Below are 16210 nucleotides of genomic sequence, written 5' to 3' on the forward strand. Positions count from 1 at the left end.
AATCAGGGCTTTCTGGTAGAGTGGCCAGACGGAAGCCACTCCGTCTGCCATTCAGGCACACAACAGCCCGCTTGGCACCTGGAGGACTCTAAGACCATGAGAAATAAGATTCTCTGGTCTGATGAAACCAAGATTGAACTCTTTGGCCTGAATGCCAAGCGTCACGTCTGGAGGAAACCTGGCACCACCCCTACGGTGAAGCATGGTGGTGGCAGCGTCATGCTGTGGGGATGTTTTTCAGCGGCAGCGACTGGAGGACTAGTCAAGATCAAGGGAAAGATGAACGGAGCAAAGTACAGAGAGATCCTTGATGAAAACCTGCTCCAGAGCGCTCAGGACCTCAGACTGGGAGCGAAGGTTCATCTTCCAACAGGACAATGACCCTAAGCACACAGCCAAGTCAACGCAGGAGTGGCTTCGGTACAAGTCTTTGAATATCCTTGAGTGGCCCAGCCAGAGCCCAGACTTGAACCCGATCGATCATCTCTGGAGAGACCTGAAAATAGCTGTGCAACGACGCTACCCTTCCAACCTGACAGAGCTTGAGAGGATCTGCAGAGAAGAATTGGAGAAACTCCCCAAATACATGTGTGCCAAGCTTGTAGAGTCATAACCAAGAAGCCTCAAGGCTGCAATCACTGCCAACAAAGTTGCTTCAACAATGTAAAGGGTCTGATTACTTCAAAAACGTTCATACATTTGCAGAAAAAAATCTAAACCTGTTTTTGCTTTGTGATAACGAGGTATTGTGTGTAGGGCGATCGAGGGGTGGGGGGGGGGGGTGATTAAATCCATTTTAGAATAAGTCTAACGTAACAACATGTGGAAAAAGTCAAGGGGTCTGAATACTTTCCTGAATTCACTGTATGTTTAGCTTTCTTAATGAACCAGAAAATCAACTGATATTTCTGGTTGTTTGTCAAAGTTAGCTGACTAACTCATTGCTCCTGCCTTGCAGTACACCCATCTGGCTAGGAGAGAACGCCACTCGTCTTTGAGATGACTAGTACTGGAGGACAATTACTTTCCACTCTGTAGTACTCTCATCTCACATTGATTCAGGACAGATTGGCATTTTTAATTGTTATAATTAGCCAGAGTGTTTTGGTTGTTGAAACGGCGGAGCGGTTGCTACACAACATGTCCTGTGGCTCTGTCATCGCTGTCTGAGTCGAACGTCATCATCTCAGGGTCTAGTGAGGGAGGCATGTCTAAAATAAAAGCCCTCAGGCTTTTGTTTTGGTCTTTGATTGTTTGAGTGTAAAATCGTCACCGTTCCAGCTCGTTAGCTCTGCCTTTGATTGATATGGGTGAACATTCTGGAGAGAAATGAATAATTAATTGGCAATTAGAGGGTGTATTCACAGCAAACTTTGCCTGTTTAATTTGGACGTCCACGTTTGCCAGTGAGTGAAGTGGTCAGGCAGCCTGTGAGACCGACTGCTTGGGCTGTTCTGATTGATATGTACAATTTACCTCTCCCTGTGTGATAAGGTGAAATCGGCATAGATGTAATTATGTTGCCAACTGACGCAAGGTGTGGAGTGACACGTGTGTTGGTTGAGTGTGGGGGTTGAGTGTGTGTGCATTTCCGTGTGTCTGTGTGTGTCTTCATTTGTCTGTATGTATATCTGCAGTCACACACACACACACACACACACACACACACACACACACACACACACACACACACACACACACACACACACACACACACACACACACACACACACACACACACACACACACACACACACACACACACACACACACACACACACACACACACACACACACACACTCACGTCCTGTCATGTAATGGGGTGTTACAAGTAGCCATGTTTTTTTCCCCCTTCTAATTGCTCCATTTAACCCAAGCCTCCTTTTGTCTCCTGTGTTACCGTTCAGCCAATAAGCACAAGCCATGGATCGAGACGGAGTACCAGGGTATTGTCATGGAGAACGACAACACCGTTCTTCTCAACCCACCACTGTTCGCCCTGGATAAAGACGCTCCACTGCACTACGCAGGTGCAGTACAGTGTCGTGACATTGTATTAGTTAATGTGACGACTGTTGCTCATCGAATGGTTACAAGTTTCTAATTATGTGATTAACTGAACCAAGCAATTATTAACTCATTAATCTGGGGCACCATGGGAAAACTAGTTTTATTGAATTTCTCTTTCCCAAATTAACTCAAAGAATATCAGAATATCGATTTGACAAAAGCCGCTAATTAACCAGTTGCCTCTATCAGTCTCATAATCTGAACGTCGCATAACCTTTGAATCTGCACGAACCCGGGTCCCACTAATGAATTCGTACCACACCAATCTTAGTTGAATATTTATTTACCAAAAAGCTAAAATGATGATAAAAGATGCACATAGACAAAACACATTATAGGCTATTGATTAGAACTTAGTATAACGGGCCAACACACTATGGCGCGTGTTACCCACAATGGGAATTTCAAAAGAGAGAGAAAAAGAAGTACACGAGAAATATACATTTGGGTGAATTTGTCAGCTATGCTATTCTAACCCTAGCCTTGCCTCAAACTGCCACTCTTTTGGGTCAGAATATAATGCGTGGGGGGTGATCTCTGGGGATTCTCTGCGTGGACCGTCCGTTGTTCGATGACGCACTTCTCCTGCGCACCTCGTTGCTCGTCCTCCCGGTGTCCGTGTCCCTTTTGGCTTAGGATTCTGTTCCCCCCCCTTTTCTCTGGAAGGGGTCTTCTGAGGACAGACAGCTCTGAAGCTCGGTGCTCACAGCATAGGAATGAAACCCTTTCGATACCACGATTCGATGGGAGATGGAGGCTAGGTGATTCGACTTGAATTCACCCGCTTAGACACAGCTACTCATCCGTAGCTTGGGTAGAAAAGGATTTCTTTGTCCTCAAATTTGCGTTGCGTTCTGGGTTGGTTGACTTTTTAAGACCCTGCTGCAGCTGGGGTCACGTAGTCCTGTTGTAAATTCTATACTCACAGGTTTTATACCCTTGGGTCAGAAGTGGGCGTAGCCGCCTTTAGAGCAATTCTCTGGGCGTACCACGTTAATGAGGCAAGGGCTAGATTTTTCTCAAATCCCATTTTAGACAACTAACTTAACATTTCATCTTCCCCAAAACATTCTCTTTGATTTGGATATTTTCCATAGAACATACAATGTATAAACATCAAACATACAGTGCCTTGCGAAAGTATTCGGCCCCCTTGAACTTTGCGACCTTTTGCCACATTTCAGGCTTCAAACATAAAGATATAAAACTGTATTTTTTTGTGAAGAATCAACAACAAGTGGGACACAATCATGAAGTGGAATGACATTTATTGGATATTTCAAACTTTTTTAACAAATCAAAAACTGAAAAATTGGGCGTGCAAAATTATTCAGCCCCCTTAAGTTAATACTTTGTAGCGCCACCTTTTGCTGCGATTACAGCTGTAAGTCGCTTTGGGTATGTCTCTATCAGTTTTGCACATCGAGAGACTGAAATTCTTTCCCATTCCTCCTTGCAAAACAGCTCGAGCTCAGTGAGGTTGGATGGAGAGCATTTGTGAACAGCAGTTTTCAGTTCTTTCCACAGATTCTCGATTGGATTCAGGTCTGGACTTTGACTTGGCCATTCTAACACCTGGATATGTTTATTTTTGAACCATTCCATTGTAGATTTTGCTTTATGTTTTGGATCATTGTCTTGTTGGAAGACAAATCTCTGTCCCAGGCTCAGGTCTTTTGCAGACTCCATCAGATTTTCTTCCAGAATGATCCTGTATTTGGCTCCATCCATCTTCCCATCAATTTTAACCATCTTCCCTGTCCCTGATGAAGAAAAGCAGGCCCAAACCATGATGCTGCCACCACCATGTTTGACAGTGGGGATGGTGTGTTCAGGGTGATGAGCTGTGTTGCTTTTATGCCAAACATAACGTTTTGCATTGTTGCCAAAAAGTTCAATTTTGGTTTCATCTGACCAGAGCACCTTCTTCCACATGTTTGGTGTGTCTCCCAGGTGTCTTGTGGCAAACTTTAAACAACACTTTTTATGGATATCTTTAAGAAATGGCTTTCTTCTTGCCACTCTTCCATAAAGGCCAGATTTGTGCAATATAAGACTGATTGTTGTCCTATGGACAGAGTCTCCCACCTCAGCTGTAGATCTCTGCAGTTCATCCAGAGTGATCATGGGCCTCTTGGCTGCATCTCTGATCAGTCTTCTCCTTGTATGAGCTGAAGGTTTAGAGGGACAGCCAGGTCTTGGTAGATTTGCAGTGGTCTGATACTCCTTCCATTTCAATATTATCGCTTGCACAGTGCTCCTTGGGATGTTTAAAGCTTGGGGAAAAAAATTGTATCCAAATCCGGCTTTAAACTTCTTCACAACAGTATCTCGGCCCTGCCTGGTGTGTTCCTTGTTCTTCGTGATGCTCTCTGCGCTTTTAACGGACCTCTGAGACTATCACAGTGCAGGTGCATTTATACGGAGACTTGATTACACATAGGTGGATTGTATTTATCATCATTAGTCATTTAGGACAACATTGATCTCTCCTCCTCTGTTGGGGTTGAGAGATAATCTGTACATTTACATTACATTTAAGTCATTTAGCAGACGCTCTTATCCAGAGCGACTTACAAATTGGTGCATTCACCTTATGACATCCAGTGGAACAGCCACTTTACAATAGTGCATCTACATATTTTAAGGGGGGAGGGGGTGAGAAGGATTACTTTATCCTATCCTAGGTATTCCTTAAAGAGGTGGGGTTTCAGGTGTCTCCGGAAGGTGGTGATTGACTCCGCTGTCCTGGCGTCGTGAGGGAGTTTGTTCCACCATTGGGGAGCCAGAGCAGCGAACAGTTTTGACTGGGCTGAGCGGGAACTGTACTTCCTCAGTGGTAGGGAGGCGAGCAGGCCAGAGGTGGATGAACGCAGTGCCCTTATTTGGGTGTAGGGCCTGATCAGAGCCTGGAGGTACTGAGGTGCCGTTCCCCTCACAGCTCCGTAGGCAAGCACCATGGTCTTGTAGCGGATGCGAGCTTCAACTGGAAGCCAGTGGAGAGAGCGGAGGAGCGGGGTGACGTGAGAGAACTTGGGAAGGTTGAACACTAGACGGGCTGCGGCGTTCTGGATGAGTTGTAGGGGTTTAATGGCACAGGCAGGGAGCCCAGCCAACAGCGAGTTGCAGTAATCCAGACGGGAGATGACAAGTGCCTGGATTAGGACCTGCGCCGCTTCCTGTGTGAGGCAGGGTCGTACTCTGCGGATGTTGTAGAGCATGAACCTACAGGAACGGGCCACCGCCTTGATGTTAGTTGAGAACGACAGGGTGTTGTCCAGGATCACGCCAAGGTTCTTAGCGCTCTGGGAGGAGGACACAATGGAGTTGTCAACCGTGATGGCGAGATCATGGAACGGGCAGTCCTTCCCCGGGAGGAAGAGCAGCTCCGTCTTGCCGAAGTTCAGCTTGAGGTGGTGATCCGTCATCCACACTGATATGTCTGCCAGACATGCAGAGATGCGATTCGCCACCTGGTCATCAGAAGGGGAAAGGAGAAGATTAATTGTGTGTCGTCTGCATAGCAATGATAGGAGAGACCATGTGAGGTTATGACAGAGCCAAGTGACTTGGTGTATAGCGAGAATAGGAGAGGGCCTAGAACAGAGCCCTGGGGGACACCAGTGGTGAGAGCGCATGGTGAGGAGACAGATTCTCGCCACGCCACCTGGTAGGAGCGACCTGTCAGGTAGGACGCAATCCAAGCGTGGGCCACGCCGGAGATGCCCAACTCGGAGAGGGTGGAGAGGAGGATCTGATGGTTCACAGTATCGAAGGCAGCCGATAGGTCTAGAAGGATGAGAGCAGAGGAGAGAGAGTTAGCTTTAGCGGTGCGGAGCGCCTCCGTGATACAGAGAAGAGCAGTCTCAGTTGAATGACTAGTCTTGAAACCTGACTGATTTGGATCAAGAAGGTCATTCTGAGAGAGATAGCGGGAGAGCTGACCAAGGACGGCACGTTCAAGAGTTTTGGAGAGAAAAGAAAGAAGGGATACTGGTCTGTAGTTGTTGACATCGGAGGGATCGAGTGTAGGTTTTTTCAGAAGGGGTGCAACTCTCGCTCTCTTGAAGACGGAAGGGACGTAGCCAGCGGTCAGGGATAAGTTGATGAGCGAGGTGAGGTAAGGGAGAAGGTCTCCGGAAATGGTCTGGAGAAGAGAGGAGGGGATAGGGTCAAGCGGGCAGGTTGTTGGGCGGCCGGCCGTCACAAGACGCGAGATTTCATCTGGAGAGAGAGGGAGAAAGAGGTCAGAGCACAGGGTAGGGCAGTGTGAGCAGAACCAGCGGTGTCGTTTGACTTAGCAAACGAGGATCGGATGTCGTCGACCTTCTTTTCAAAATGGTTGACGAAGTCATCTGCAGAGAGGGAGGAGGGGGGAGGGGGAGGAGGATTCAGGAGGGAGGAGAAGGTGGCAAAGAGCTTCCTAGGGTTAGAGGCAGATGCTTGGAATTTAGAGTGGTAGAAAGTGGCTTTAGCAGCAGAGACAGAGGAGGAAAATGTAGAGAGGAGGGAGTGAAAGGATGCCAGGTCCGCAGGGAGGCGAGTTTTCCTCCATTTCCGCTCGGCTGCCCGGAGCCCTGTTCTGTGAGCTCGCAATGAGTCGTCAAGCCACGGAGCGGGAGGGGAGGACCGAGCCGGCCTGGAAGATAGGGGACATAGAGAGTCAAAGGATGCAGAAAGGGAGGAGAGGAGGGTTGAGGAGGCAGAATCAGGAGATAGGTTGGAGAAGGTTTGAGCAGAGGGAAGAGATGATAGGATGGAAGAGGAGAGAGTAGCGGGGGAGAGAGAGCGAAGGTTGGGACGGCGCGATACCATCCGAGTAGGGGCAGTGTGGGAAGTGTTGGATGAGAGCGAGAGGGAAAAGGATACAAGGTAGTGGTCGGAGACTTGGAGGGGAGTTGCAATGAGGTTAGTGGAAAAACAGCATCTAGTAAAGATGAGGTCGAGCGTATTGCCTGCCTTGTGAGTAGGGGGAAGGTGAGAGGGTGAGGTCAAAGAGGAGAGGAGTGGAAAGAAGGAGGCAGAGAGGAATGAGTCAAAGGTAGACGTGGGGAGGTTAAAGTCGCCCAGAACTGTGAGAGGTGAGCCGTCCTCAGGAAAGGAGCTTATCAAGGCATCAAGCTCATTGATGAACTCTCCGAGGGGACCTGGAGGGCGATAAATGATAAGGATGTTAAGCTTGAAAGGGCTGGTAACTGTGACAGCATGAAATTCAAAGGAGGCGATAGACAGATGGGTAAGGGGAGAAAGAGAGAATGACCACTTGGGAGAGATAAGGATCCCGATGCCACCACCCCGCTGACCAGAAGCTCTCGGGGTGTGCGAGAACACGTGGGCGGACGAAGAGAGAGCAGTAGGAGTAGCAGTGTTATCTGTGGTGATCCATGTTTCTGTCAGTGCCAAGAAGTCGAGGGACTGGAGGGAGGCATAGGCTGAGATGAACTCTGCCTTGTTGGCTGCAGATCGGCAGTTCCAGAGGCTACCGGAGACCTGGAACTCCACGTGGGTCGTGCGCGCTGGGACCACCAGATTAGGGTGGCAGCGGCCACGCGGTGTGGAGCGTTTGTATGGTCTGTGCAGAGAGGAGAGAACAGGGATAGACAGACACATAATTGACAGGCTACAGAAGAGGCTACGCTAATGCAAGGAGATTGGAATGACAAGTGGACTACACGTCTCAAATGTTCAGAAAGTTAAGCTTACGTAGCAAGAATCTTATTGACTAAAATGATTAAAATGATACAGTACTGCTGAAGTAGGCTAGCTGGCAGTGGCTGCGTTGTTGACTTTGTAGGCTAGCTGGCAGTGGCTGCGTTGTTGACACTACACTAATCAAGTTGTTCCGTTGAGTGTAATAGTTTCTACAGTGCTGCTATTCGGGGGCTAGCTGGCTAGCTAGCAGTGTTGATTACGTTACGTTGCGTTAAAAGAACGACAACAATTATCTTTGATACACAGACGGCTATGTAGCTAGCTATGTAGCTAGCTACGATCAAACAAATCAAACCTTTGTGCTGTAATGAAATGAAATGAAAAATGTGATACTACCTGTGGAGCGAAGCGGAATGCGACCCGGTTGTTGAGTGCGGAAGTTCTATTCAGTAGACGTTGGCTAGCTGTTGGCTAGCTAGCAGTGTCTCCTACGTTAAGGACGACAAATAGCTGGCTAGCTAACCTCAGTAAATTAAGATAATTACTCTAAGACTACACGCTCTAAACTACACAATTATCTTGGATACGAAGACAGCAAAGACAACTATGTAGCTAGCTAACACTACACTAATCACGTCGTTCAGTTGAGTGTAATAGTTTCTACAGTGCTGCAATTCGGTAGACGGTGGACGTATGCTAGCTGGCTAGCTGCTGGGCAGATAGCAGTGTAGACTACGTTAGGACGACGAAATACAAGTTGCAATAGAAGTACTGTTTCACTATGTTGTCCTCTTTCTTTTCATTTTTCTTCTGTCCTTCTTTTGTCCTTATTTTGTCTTCCTTTCTTCTGTTAACTAGATATTTTTTGTTGTTATTCTTTGTAAGCTAGCTAGCTTCTTCCAGGAGAGTCCCTAGCAACTGCTTAGCAACAAGTAAACAATTCTGCTAGCAATTCAGCTAGCTAAGATAACTGTACAATTTTATGAAAAATAGTTAATTTTTCAAAAGCCTGTCTTTTTGGTTTGTTCCTTGTTTTGTCTTCTATTGAGTCTTGCAGTTTTCTCTTGATTTTTTTGATGTACTTCACTCTAAAAAAACATTTAAATCTCAATATATACAGGAGCTCATTTTTCAGCAGCTGCTCAATTTAGAACTCCGGAACATACTCAGGGTTATATACATACTGTAGGGTTGTGGTCTCCTGTAACCTGACCTGATCAAGACAGTCATGACAACAGGCATGGTTAGAATGATGGGGGGCCACTTGGCAGTCCTCCTATAGCAAATCAGGACTCTCCCACATAATAAGCATGATAAAATATTAGCATTGAAAGTATGGTAGCAATTTATTTTACGGTAGAAATATTACCGGGTGTTAACTAATTAAACTGAGTATAAACATAAAACATATTGCCATTTGGAACATATTTGCTATTGGACTCCCGGGCGCACCTCAAAAGTATAGGGAGGGTCCGGGTGGGCGTCTGTCCATGGTGGCGGTTCCGGCTCGGGACGTGGACCCCACTCCATTATTGTCCTTGTTCCTCCCCTTCGCGTCCTGGGATAATCCACCCTCTCCGCCGACTATGGCCTAATAGTCCTCACCCAGATCCCCACATAACTGAGGAGCAGCTCGGGACAGAGGGGCAGCTCGGGACAGAGGGGCAGCTCGGGACAGAGGGGCAGCTCGGGACAGAGGGGCAGCTCGGGACAGAGGGGCAGCTCGGGACAGAGGGGCAGCTCGGGACTGAGGGGAAGCCCAGTACTGAGAGGAAGCCCAGTACTGAGAGGAAGCCCAGTACTGAGATGAAGCTCAGGCAGGTAGTAGGCTCCGGTAAATCCTGGCTGGCTGGCGGAACTGGAAGATTCTGGTTGTCTGGCGGATCTGGAAGAGACTGGTTGTCTGGCAGATCTGGAAGAGACTGGTTGTCGGGCAGATCTGGAAGAGACTGGTTGTCGGGCAGATCTGGAAGAGACTGGTTGTCTTGCAGATCTGGAAGAGACTGGTTGTCTGGCAGATCTGGAAGAGACTGGTTGTCTGGCAGATCTGGAAGAGACTGGTTGTCTGGCAGATCTGGAAGAGACTGGTTGTCTGGCGGCGCTTGGCTGACTGGCGGCACTGGCGGCGCTGGGCAGACTGGGAGTACTGGCGGCGCTGGGCAGACTGGCGGCGCTGGGCAGACTGGGAGCACTGGCGGCGCTGGGCAGACTGGGAGCACTGGCGGCGCTGGGCTGACTGGGAGCACTGGCGGCGCTGGGCAGACTGGGAGCACTGGCGGAGCTGGGCAGACTGGGAGCACTGGCGGAGCTGGGCAGACTGGGAGCACTGGCGGCGCTGGGCAGACTGGGAGCACTGGCGGCGCTGGGCAGACGGGAGACTCCGGCAGCGCAGGAGAGGAGAAAGGCTCTGGCTGCGCTATACAGGCGGGAGACTCCGACAGCGCAGGAGAGGAGAAAAGCGCTGGCTGCGCTGAACAGGCGAGGCGCACTGGAGGCCTGGTGCGTGGTGCTGGGACTAGTGGTACTGGATCGAGGACACGCACAGGAAGCCTGGTGCGGGGAGCTGCTACCGGAGGACTGGTGTGTGGAGGTGGCTCTGGATAGACCGGACCGTGCAGGCGCACTGGAGCTCTTGAGCACAGAGCCTGCCCAAGCTTACCTGGCTCGATGCCCACTCTAGCCTGGCCAATAGGAAGGGCTGGTATGTGCTCTGCACCCGCACTGGAAACACTGTGCGCTCCGTAGCATAACACGGTGCCTGCCCGGTCTCTCTAGCCCAACGGTGAGCACAGGGAGTTTGCGCAGGTCTCCTACCTGGCATAACCATACTCCCTTCTATCCCCCCCCAATATTTTTTGGGGGCTGCTTTTCAGGCTTCCAACCGCGTCGCCGTGCTGCCTCCTCATACCAGCGCCTCTCCGCTTTAGCCGCTTCTATTTCTTCCTTGGGACGGCGATATTCTCCAGGCTGAGCCCAGGGTCCTTTACCGTCTAATTCCTCCTCCCATGTCCAATTCTCCAAGTGGTGCAGCCTCTCCCACTGCAACTGCTCTTCACGATTAACAGGGAGAGTTGGCTCAGGTCTGAACCCTGAGTCAGCCACTCTCTCTCTGCGCCCTCCCCCAATAAATAATTGGGGGTTACTTTCGGTTTTCGCTCTACGCCGCCTTCTCTTTTTTATTGACTCCATTCGCCTATAGCCCTCTTCGCATTGCTGCAGCGAATCCCAGGCGGGCGCCTGCACTCTCTCTGGGTCGGCCGCCCACCTGTCGATTTCTTCCCACGTCGTATACTCCATGCCTCTACCGTCCATAACGTCCTCCTTTCGCTGCTGCCAGTTTACACACTGCTCGGTCCGTGAGTGGTGGGTGATTCTGTAACGCCGTTCGTCTGTTGAAGAAGAGAGTCGGACCGAAATGCAGCGTGTTGGTTACTCATGACTTTAATGAAAGAAAACGCGGTACATGAAATAACTGATACTAAATACAAAAACAACAGAACGGAACGTGAAACTAATTACAGCCTATCTGGTGACTACAACACAGAGACAGGAACAATCACCCACGAAATACAAAGCGAAACTATGGCTCCCTAAATACGGTTCCCAATCAGAGACAACGATAAGCACCTGACTCTGATTGAGAATCGCCTCAGGCAGCCAAGCCTAACAACACCCCTAATCAGCCGCGATCCCAAATAATACAAACCCCAATACGAAAACAACATATAAACCCATGTCACACCCTGGCCTACCCAAACATAAAACAAAAACACAAAATACAATGACCAAGGCGTGACAATTGGTTACAATGGCCACGGTTAGCATATTGAAAACCGAGTCTCACAATACCCCTACAGTGAGTAAGCATTTTGTAGAGGGGAAATTGTTAGAAATTGAAAATGTTATGCCGTCCTAAAATCAGATTGGACGCTGTAAAATGGTAATTATACAATAATAACCTATGAAGCGCCATCATTTGTCGCCAGAAAGTACACATTCTTACCACACAATTTGGTAAATACCAGTGGAACAAGTACCGTAAAATAAAGCACTACCGAAAGGATTTTGCTGTGCACTCCCAGAAGCATTACACATATTAACATGGAAAATAATCATATCTGTCCTGTCCTCTATTTTTAGGGCTGGGTACTGCGCTGGTCCTCCACAGCCAAGTGAAATTCAATTATTTGTATTCATTGGGAACATTATATGCCCTGTGCTCACAGAAATCATTATGGTACACATTTCCCAACTGGGACAATAAAATGATTGATTGGATCATGTAACATAATATATAATAATAATATATATGCCATTTAGCAGACGCTTTTATCCAAAGCGACTTACAGTCATGTGTGCATACATTCTACACATGGGGTTCATTGAAATAGATCACTGAATTTCATGTTGTTCATTTTAGCCATTGAAGACTCTATTTGAGTAAATCCGTTAATGTAAAGCATCAAAATGTCACGAAGTTAAATTAGTACTAAAATGAGCTGGTCACCCCCCCCCCCCCCCCCCCCCCCCCCCCCCCGGGCCCTCCCCTCTCTCCACCAGGTGAGATCTGTGGCTTCCGGGTGCACAATGGGCCCTCGGGATCCAGTTCGGTCCAGTTTGAGGCGGTGGTTCTGGACCGCTCGACAGGGGAGGGCCTGGTCCGCTCTAAAGAGCCATTGGACTGTGAGAGCCAGCGGGAGCACAGCTTCACCATCCAAGCCTATGACTGTGGAGAGGGCCCCGATGGAGCCAACAGCAAGAAGTCCCACAAGTGAGATACACAACATTACATTACCCTAAAGGTCAAATAGGTTTCATGGATTGGATTGTTGTCAGAGGTTATACTGGTTATTGTAGTTTGGAGAATGATTAACCCTTGGGTATTTGCCACTGCTATGCTTGATCCATACCTTACTATATTACCATGCAGTTATGTATGTATTGACCTCTCTTCATTCATCTTTATCACGCTCTTTACTCTTCTCCTATTTCTCTTTCTTTTCTTTCTTTCTCTCTTTCTTTCAGGGCCACGGTGCATGTACGTGTGAACGACGTAAACGAGTTCTCCCCAGTGTTCGTGGAGCGTCGCTACGAGGCCTCCGTCCCAGAAGGCCGCCTGTTCGACCACATCGTGCGCGTTGAGGCCCTCGACGCAGACTGCTCCCCGCAGTACAGCCAGATCTGCTTCTACGACATCATCACCCCCAACATTCCCTTTGTCATCGATAACGATGGTGAGAACTACAGCTACCACAATAGAGCTGAGCTTTACAGCAGATTTCCACAAATAAACAAGGATCTGGCTAGTCTTTACCAGAGCCGTTTAGAATATGTTTATCTAAACATATGGCTCTGGTCTTGACATTTTGTTTATTTCATTCATATACTATAAAATTGAATGTAGTGTGTGAGTTGACATCTTGTCACCAATGAAAACAACAGTTAGCATGTTGATGACTACCAATCTGTAAAAATATGAGTTCATTTCCCTGTTCTATTTTGATTGCCTCCAGTTGGTCTTGTTGCTATGTACGTTGCTAGAGAATGACCGGTCCCTTAAGTAGTCACTCACTCACTCCTCCACCATTTCCAAGTATCTTGCTCACCCATTTTGCAGTTTTTATGCTATGGCATTCCTTTTGTACCACAATGAGCAGATTTGCAGCCTGTTTTTGCTGTAAGAAACACAGTTTGACTCCTGCCTTCACGAGTAGATAGTCCTAGCTTTCAGAAAAACATACGTGTGCGTAGGTAGTAGTTGGTTAAGCAAAGCTTATGCATCAACATTGCTAGGGCAGGTTTCTTTGAACAGAGCCCAGAGGACAATAGGTTCAGGGGGGTTAGGCCTTAGTCTAGTGTTTCCGTTGATCTTGTAGACATGTTTCCTCTGAGGGGAAGGCTTTGATTTCAGTCTGCAAGACTGCCATTGACGGGCTAATGGTGGGAGATCGATAGCGTGCATTTTGTAATATGACAACAGAAAAGGGGATGGCAGATATTCTCAGGAGTCAGGTTTTTACCATGACTTTGCACAATTGGCAGTGACTGGGGAGGAGGTTGCAGGGGATCAGAAGTTCCTTTAATATATGGGTCAGGCTGCTGGGCCCAGATGTTTCTGCCCGGGAGGTTTAAGTGCCCTAGTATTGTCATTTTCTCTCTCTCTCTCTCTCTCTCTCTCTCCCACTCTACCTCTATATTTCTCTTTCATCCCTCCCTTTCGCAGTCTTTCTTTCTCCCCCGTCTCGCATTGTCTTCGGGCCTGTCGTGCAGGTTCCGTCAACCATATCTTTGTTACATTCTCTCTTCGTCTCTAGATATAAGAGGAAACTTTATTCATTATTTTAGTTCTCTTTTCTCTCTCCCTCCCTTGTCGTTGCCTTTTCCGTTTGAATATACTGCACTGAACAACTTTGGAGTGTCTACTGTGTGTGCGCATAGGTGTGGTGAGAGTATGTGTATAGGAGTGCATACTTTTCATGCTGTGCTTTTGAGTGAGTGAATGACTGTTTTTGTATTGTACTGTACATAACTCTCTCTCCCTCTCCGTCCCTCTTTTCCCATCTCCTAGGTAACATTAAGAACACAGAGCCATTGGATTCGAAACGCCAGCGTGTCCACACCTTCTGGGTGACCGCGTTCGACTGTGGCAAGAACCGAGCTCAGGCCGACGCCCAGGTCGTCGTCACGGTCAAACCGTCCTGCAAACCCGGCTGGATCGGTAATCAATAACACTAAACGCATCATCACCCTCATTATTCATGACTAATTCATCTGCCTCCTCAGTGGTGGTGTGGAATGGACCTATTCCCTATATATAGTGCACTACTTTTGAACAAAGCCCTAGGGTCCGTCGTCAAAAGTAGTGCACTACAGTATCTAGAGAATAGGGTGTAATTTGGGACACAGGCTGTATCTTTGTTGGAACTACATTGGTGTCTGAAATGATACTGTAGCATATAGAATGGACGTTGTTGGGTTCAATTTTGCAGACTTCAATTGAGAAAATGGTGATAACCAAAGATGACAATTCTACTTTATAATTTAATTGGTGTGAGTGGTCGAGGGACACAACTTACCTTTGCCTTTAGAGTATAATTATCCTAACATGAATGACTCATCAACACAGATTTTTTGTACAGTGCTTTCGGAAAAAATATTCAGACCTCGTAACTTTTTCCACAGTTTGTTCCTTTACACCCTTATTCTAAAATATATATTTTTTTTAATCCCTGAATCTACACATAATACCCCATAATGACATAGTAGAAACCAGGTTTTTAGACATTTTTGGAAATGCATTCAAATTAAAAAACTAGCACATTTCCGTAAGTATTCACAATTTTTACTCTGTACTAAATTGAAGCAATTTTCGATGCGATTACAGCCGTGAGTCTTCTTGGCAGTGGTGATTGCAGCATGTAAATCTTGGTGGGGAAAACTCTCGCAAAATTGTTTAAATGAAGGGGGCATTGAAAGTGCTTAGAATATTCATTGACATTTCTCCAAAACAGACTGTAGGTTACATGTGCACCGACAAGTCAGAACAGTAGGCAAAATTATGAGGGGGAAAGGGACCAAATTATTAGGGTGAGGCACATGGCTACTAGCAGCTTACTACACAACATACACTTATTATTACTTTCTTAGCTATAGTATACAGATCTCCCTGGCATATTACATCATTTAAGAAGCAGCATACAATACATTTTTGGACTCACCTTGTTGTGCTGTACTCACTTGAACATTTTGTCATCAAACTTTGTCATCAAAGTCTGGCATTCTCTGGATTTATGGTGCTTTCACGACAACTGAGAAAAACAAGGTTGAATCATGAGGTCAGTGATTTTCAGGCCCAAGCTCTAGAAATAGGCCCAAGTTCCCGACTTGCAAATTCTAAGTTGTTTGACCGTTCAAAACGTATTTTCCCAGTCGGAGCTAGTTTTTTTCCCAGAGTTCCCAGTTGTCTTAAACTCACTGAAGTTTTCCAAGATCAGAGTTTCCAGTTGTTTTGAATGCAACAGAAGTCATGCTGGATTAACAGCATGGCCAATGTGTTCAACCTTTTCTGGCCCATGGTGTTGCATTGTTTCTTTGCCTTTTGGCAAACTCCAAGAGGGCTGTCATGTGCCTTTTACTGAGGAGTGGCTTCCGTCTGGACAGTCTACCAGAAAGGCCTGATTGGTGGAGTGCTGCAAAAATGGGTGTTCTTCTGGAAGGTTCTCCCGTCTCCACAGAGGAGCCCTGTCAGATTGACCATCGGGTTCTTGGTCACCTCCCTGACCAAGGGCTCCCCCGATTGATCTGTATGGCCGGGCAGCCAGCTCTAGGAAGAGTCTTGGTGGTTCCAAACTTCTTCCATTTAAGAATGATGCAGGCCACTGTGTTCTTGGGGACCTTCAATGCTGCAGAAATGTTTTGGTACCCTTCCACAGATCTGTGCCTCGACACAATCCTGTCTCGGAGCTCTACGGACAATTCCTTCGACCT

General features: G+C 47.4%; 1 protein-coding gene across 3 annotated transcripts in view; it reads left to right on the forward strand.

Annotated features, from left to right (window-relative positions):
• Positions 1-16210, forward strand: part of LOC124006267 (calsyntenin-3-like) — a 57805-nt gene that overhangs the window by 4901 nt on the left and 36694 nt on the right. For all 3 annotated transcript variants that reach the window (XM_046316175.1, XM_046316178.1, XM_046316176.1), the window contains exons 3-6: positions 1909-2031; positions 12284-12494; positions 12749-12957; positions 14292-14441. In XM_046316175.1, coding sequence (XP_046172131.1) covers positions 1909-2031; positions 12284-12494; positions 12749-12957; positions 14292-14441 — 693 coding nt within the window. The remainder of the gene's footprint in view (positions 1-1908; positions 2032-12283; positions 12495-12748; positions 12958-14291; positions 14442-16210) is intronic.

The sequence above is a fragment of the Oncorhynchus gorbuscha genome, linkage group LG19 (genome assembly GCF_021184085.1).
Source record: "Oncorhynchus gorbuscha isolate QuinsamMale2020 ecotype Even-year linkage group LG19, OgorEven_v1.0, whole genome shotgun sequence".
NCBI classification, from domain to species: Eukaryota; Metazoa; Chordata; class Actinopteri; order Salmoniformes; family Salmonidae; genus Oncorhynchus; species Oncorhynchus gorbuscha.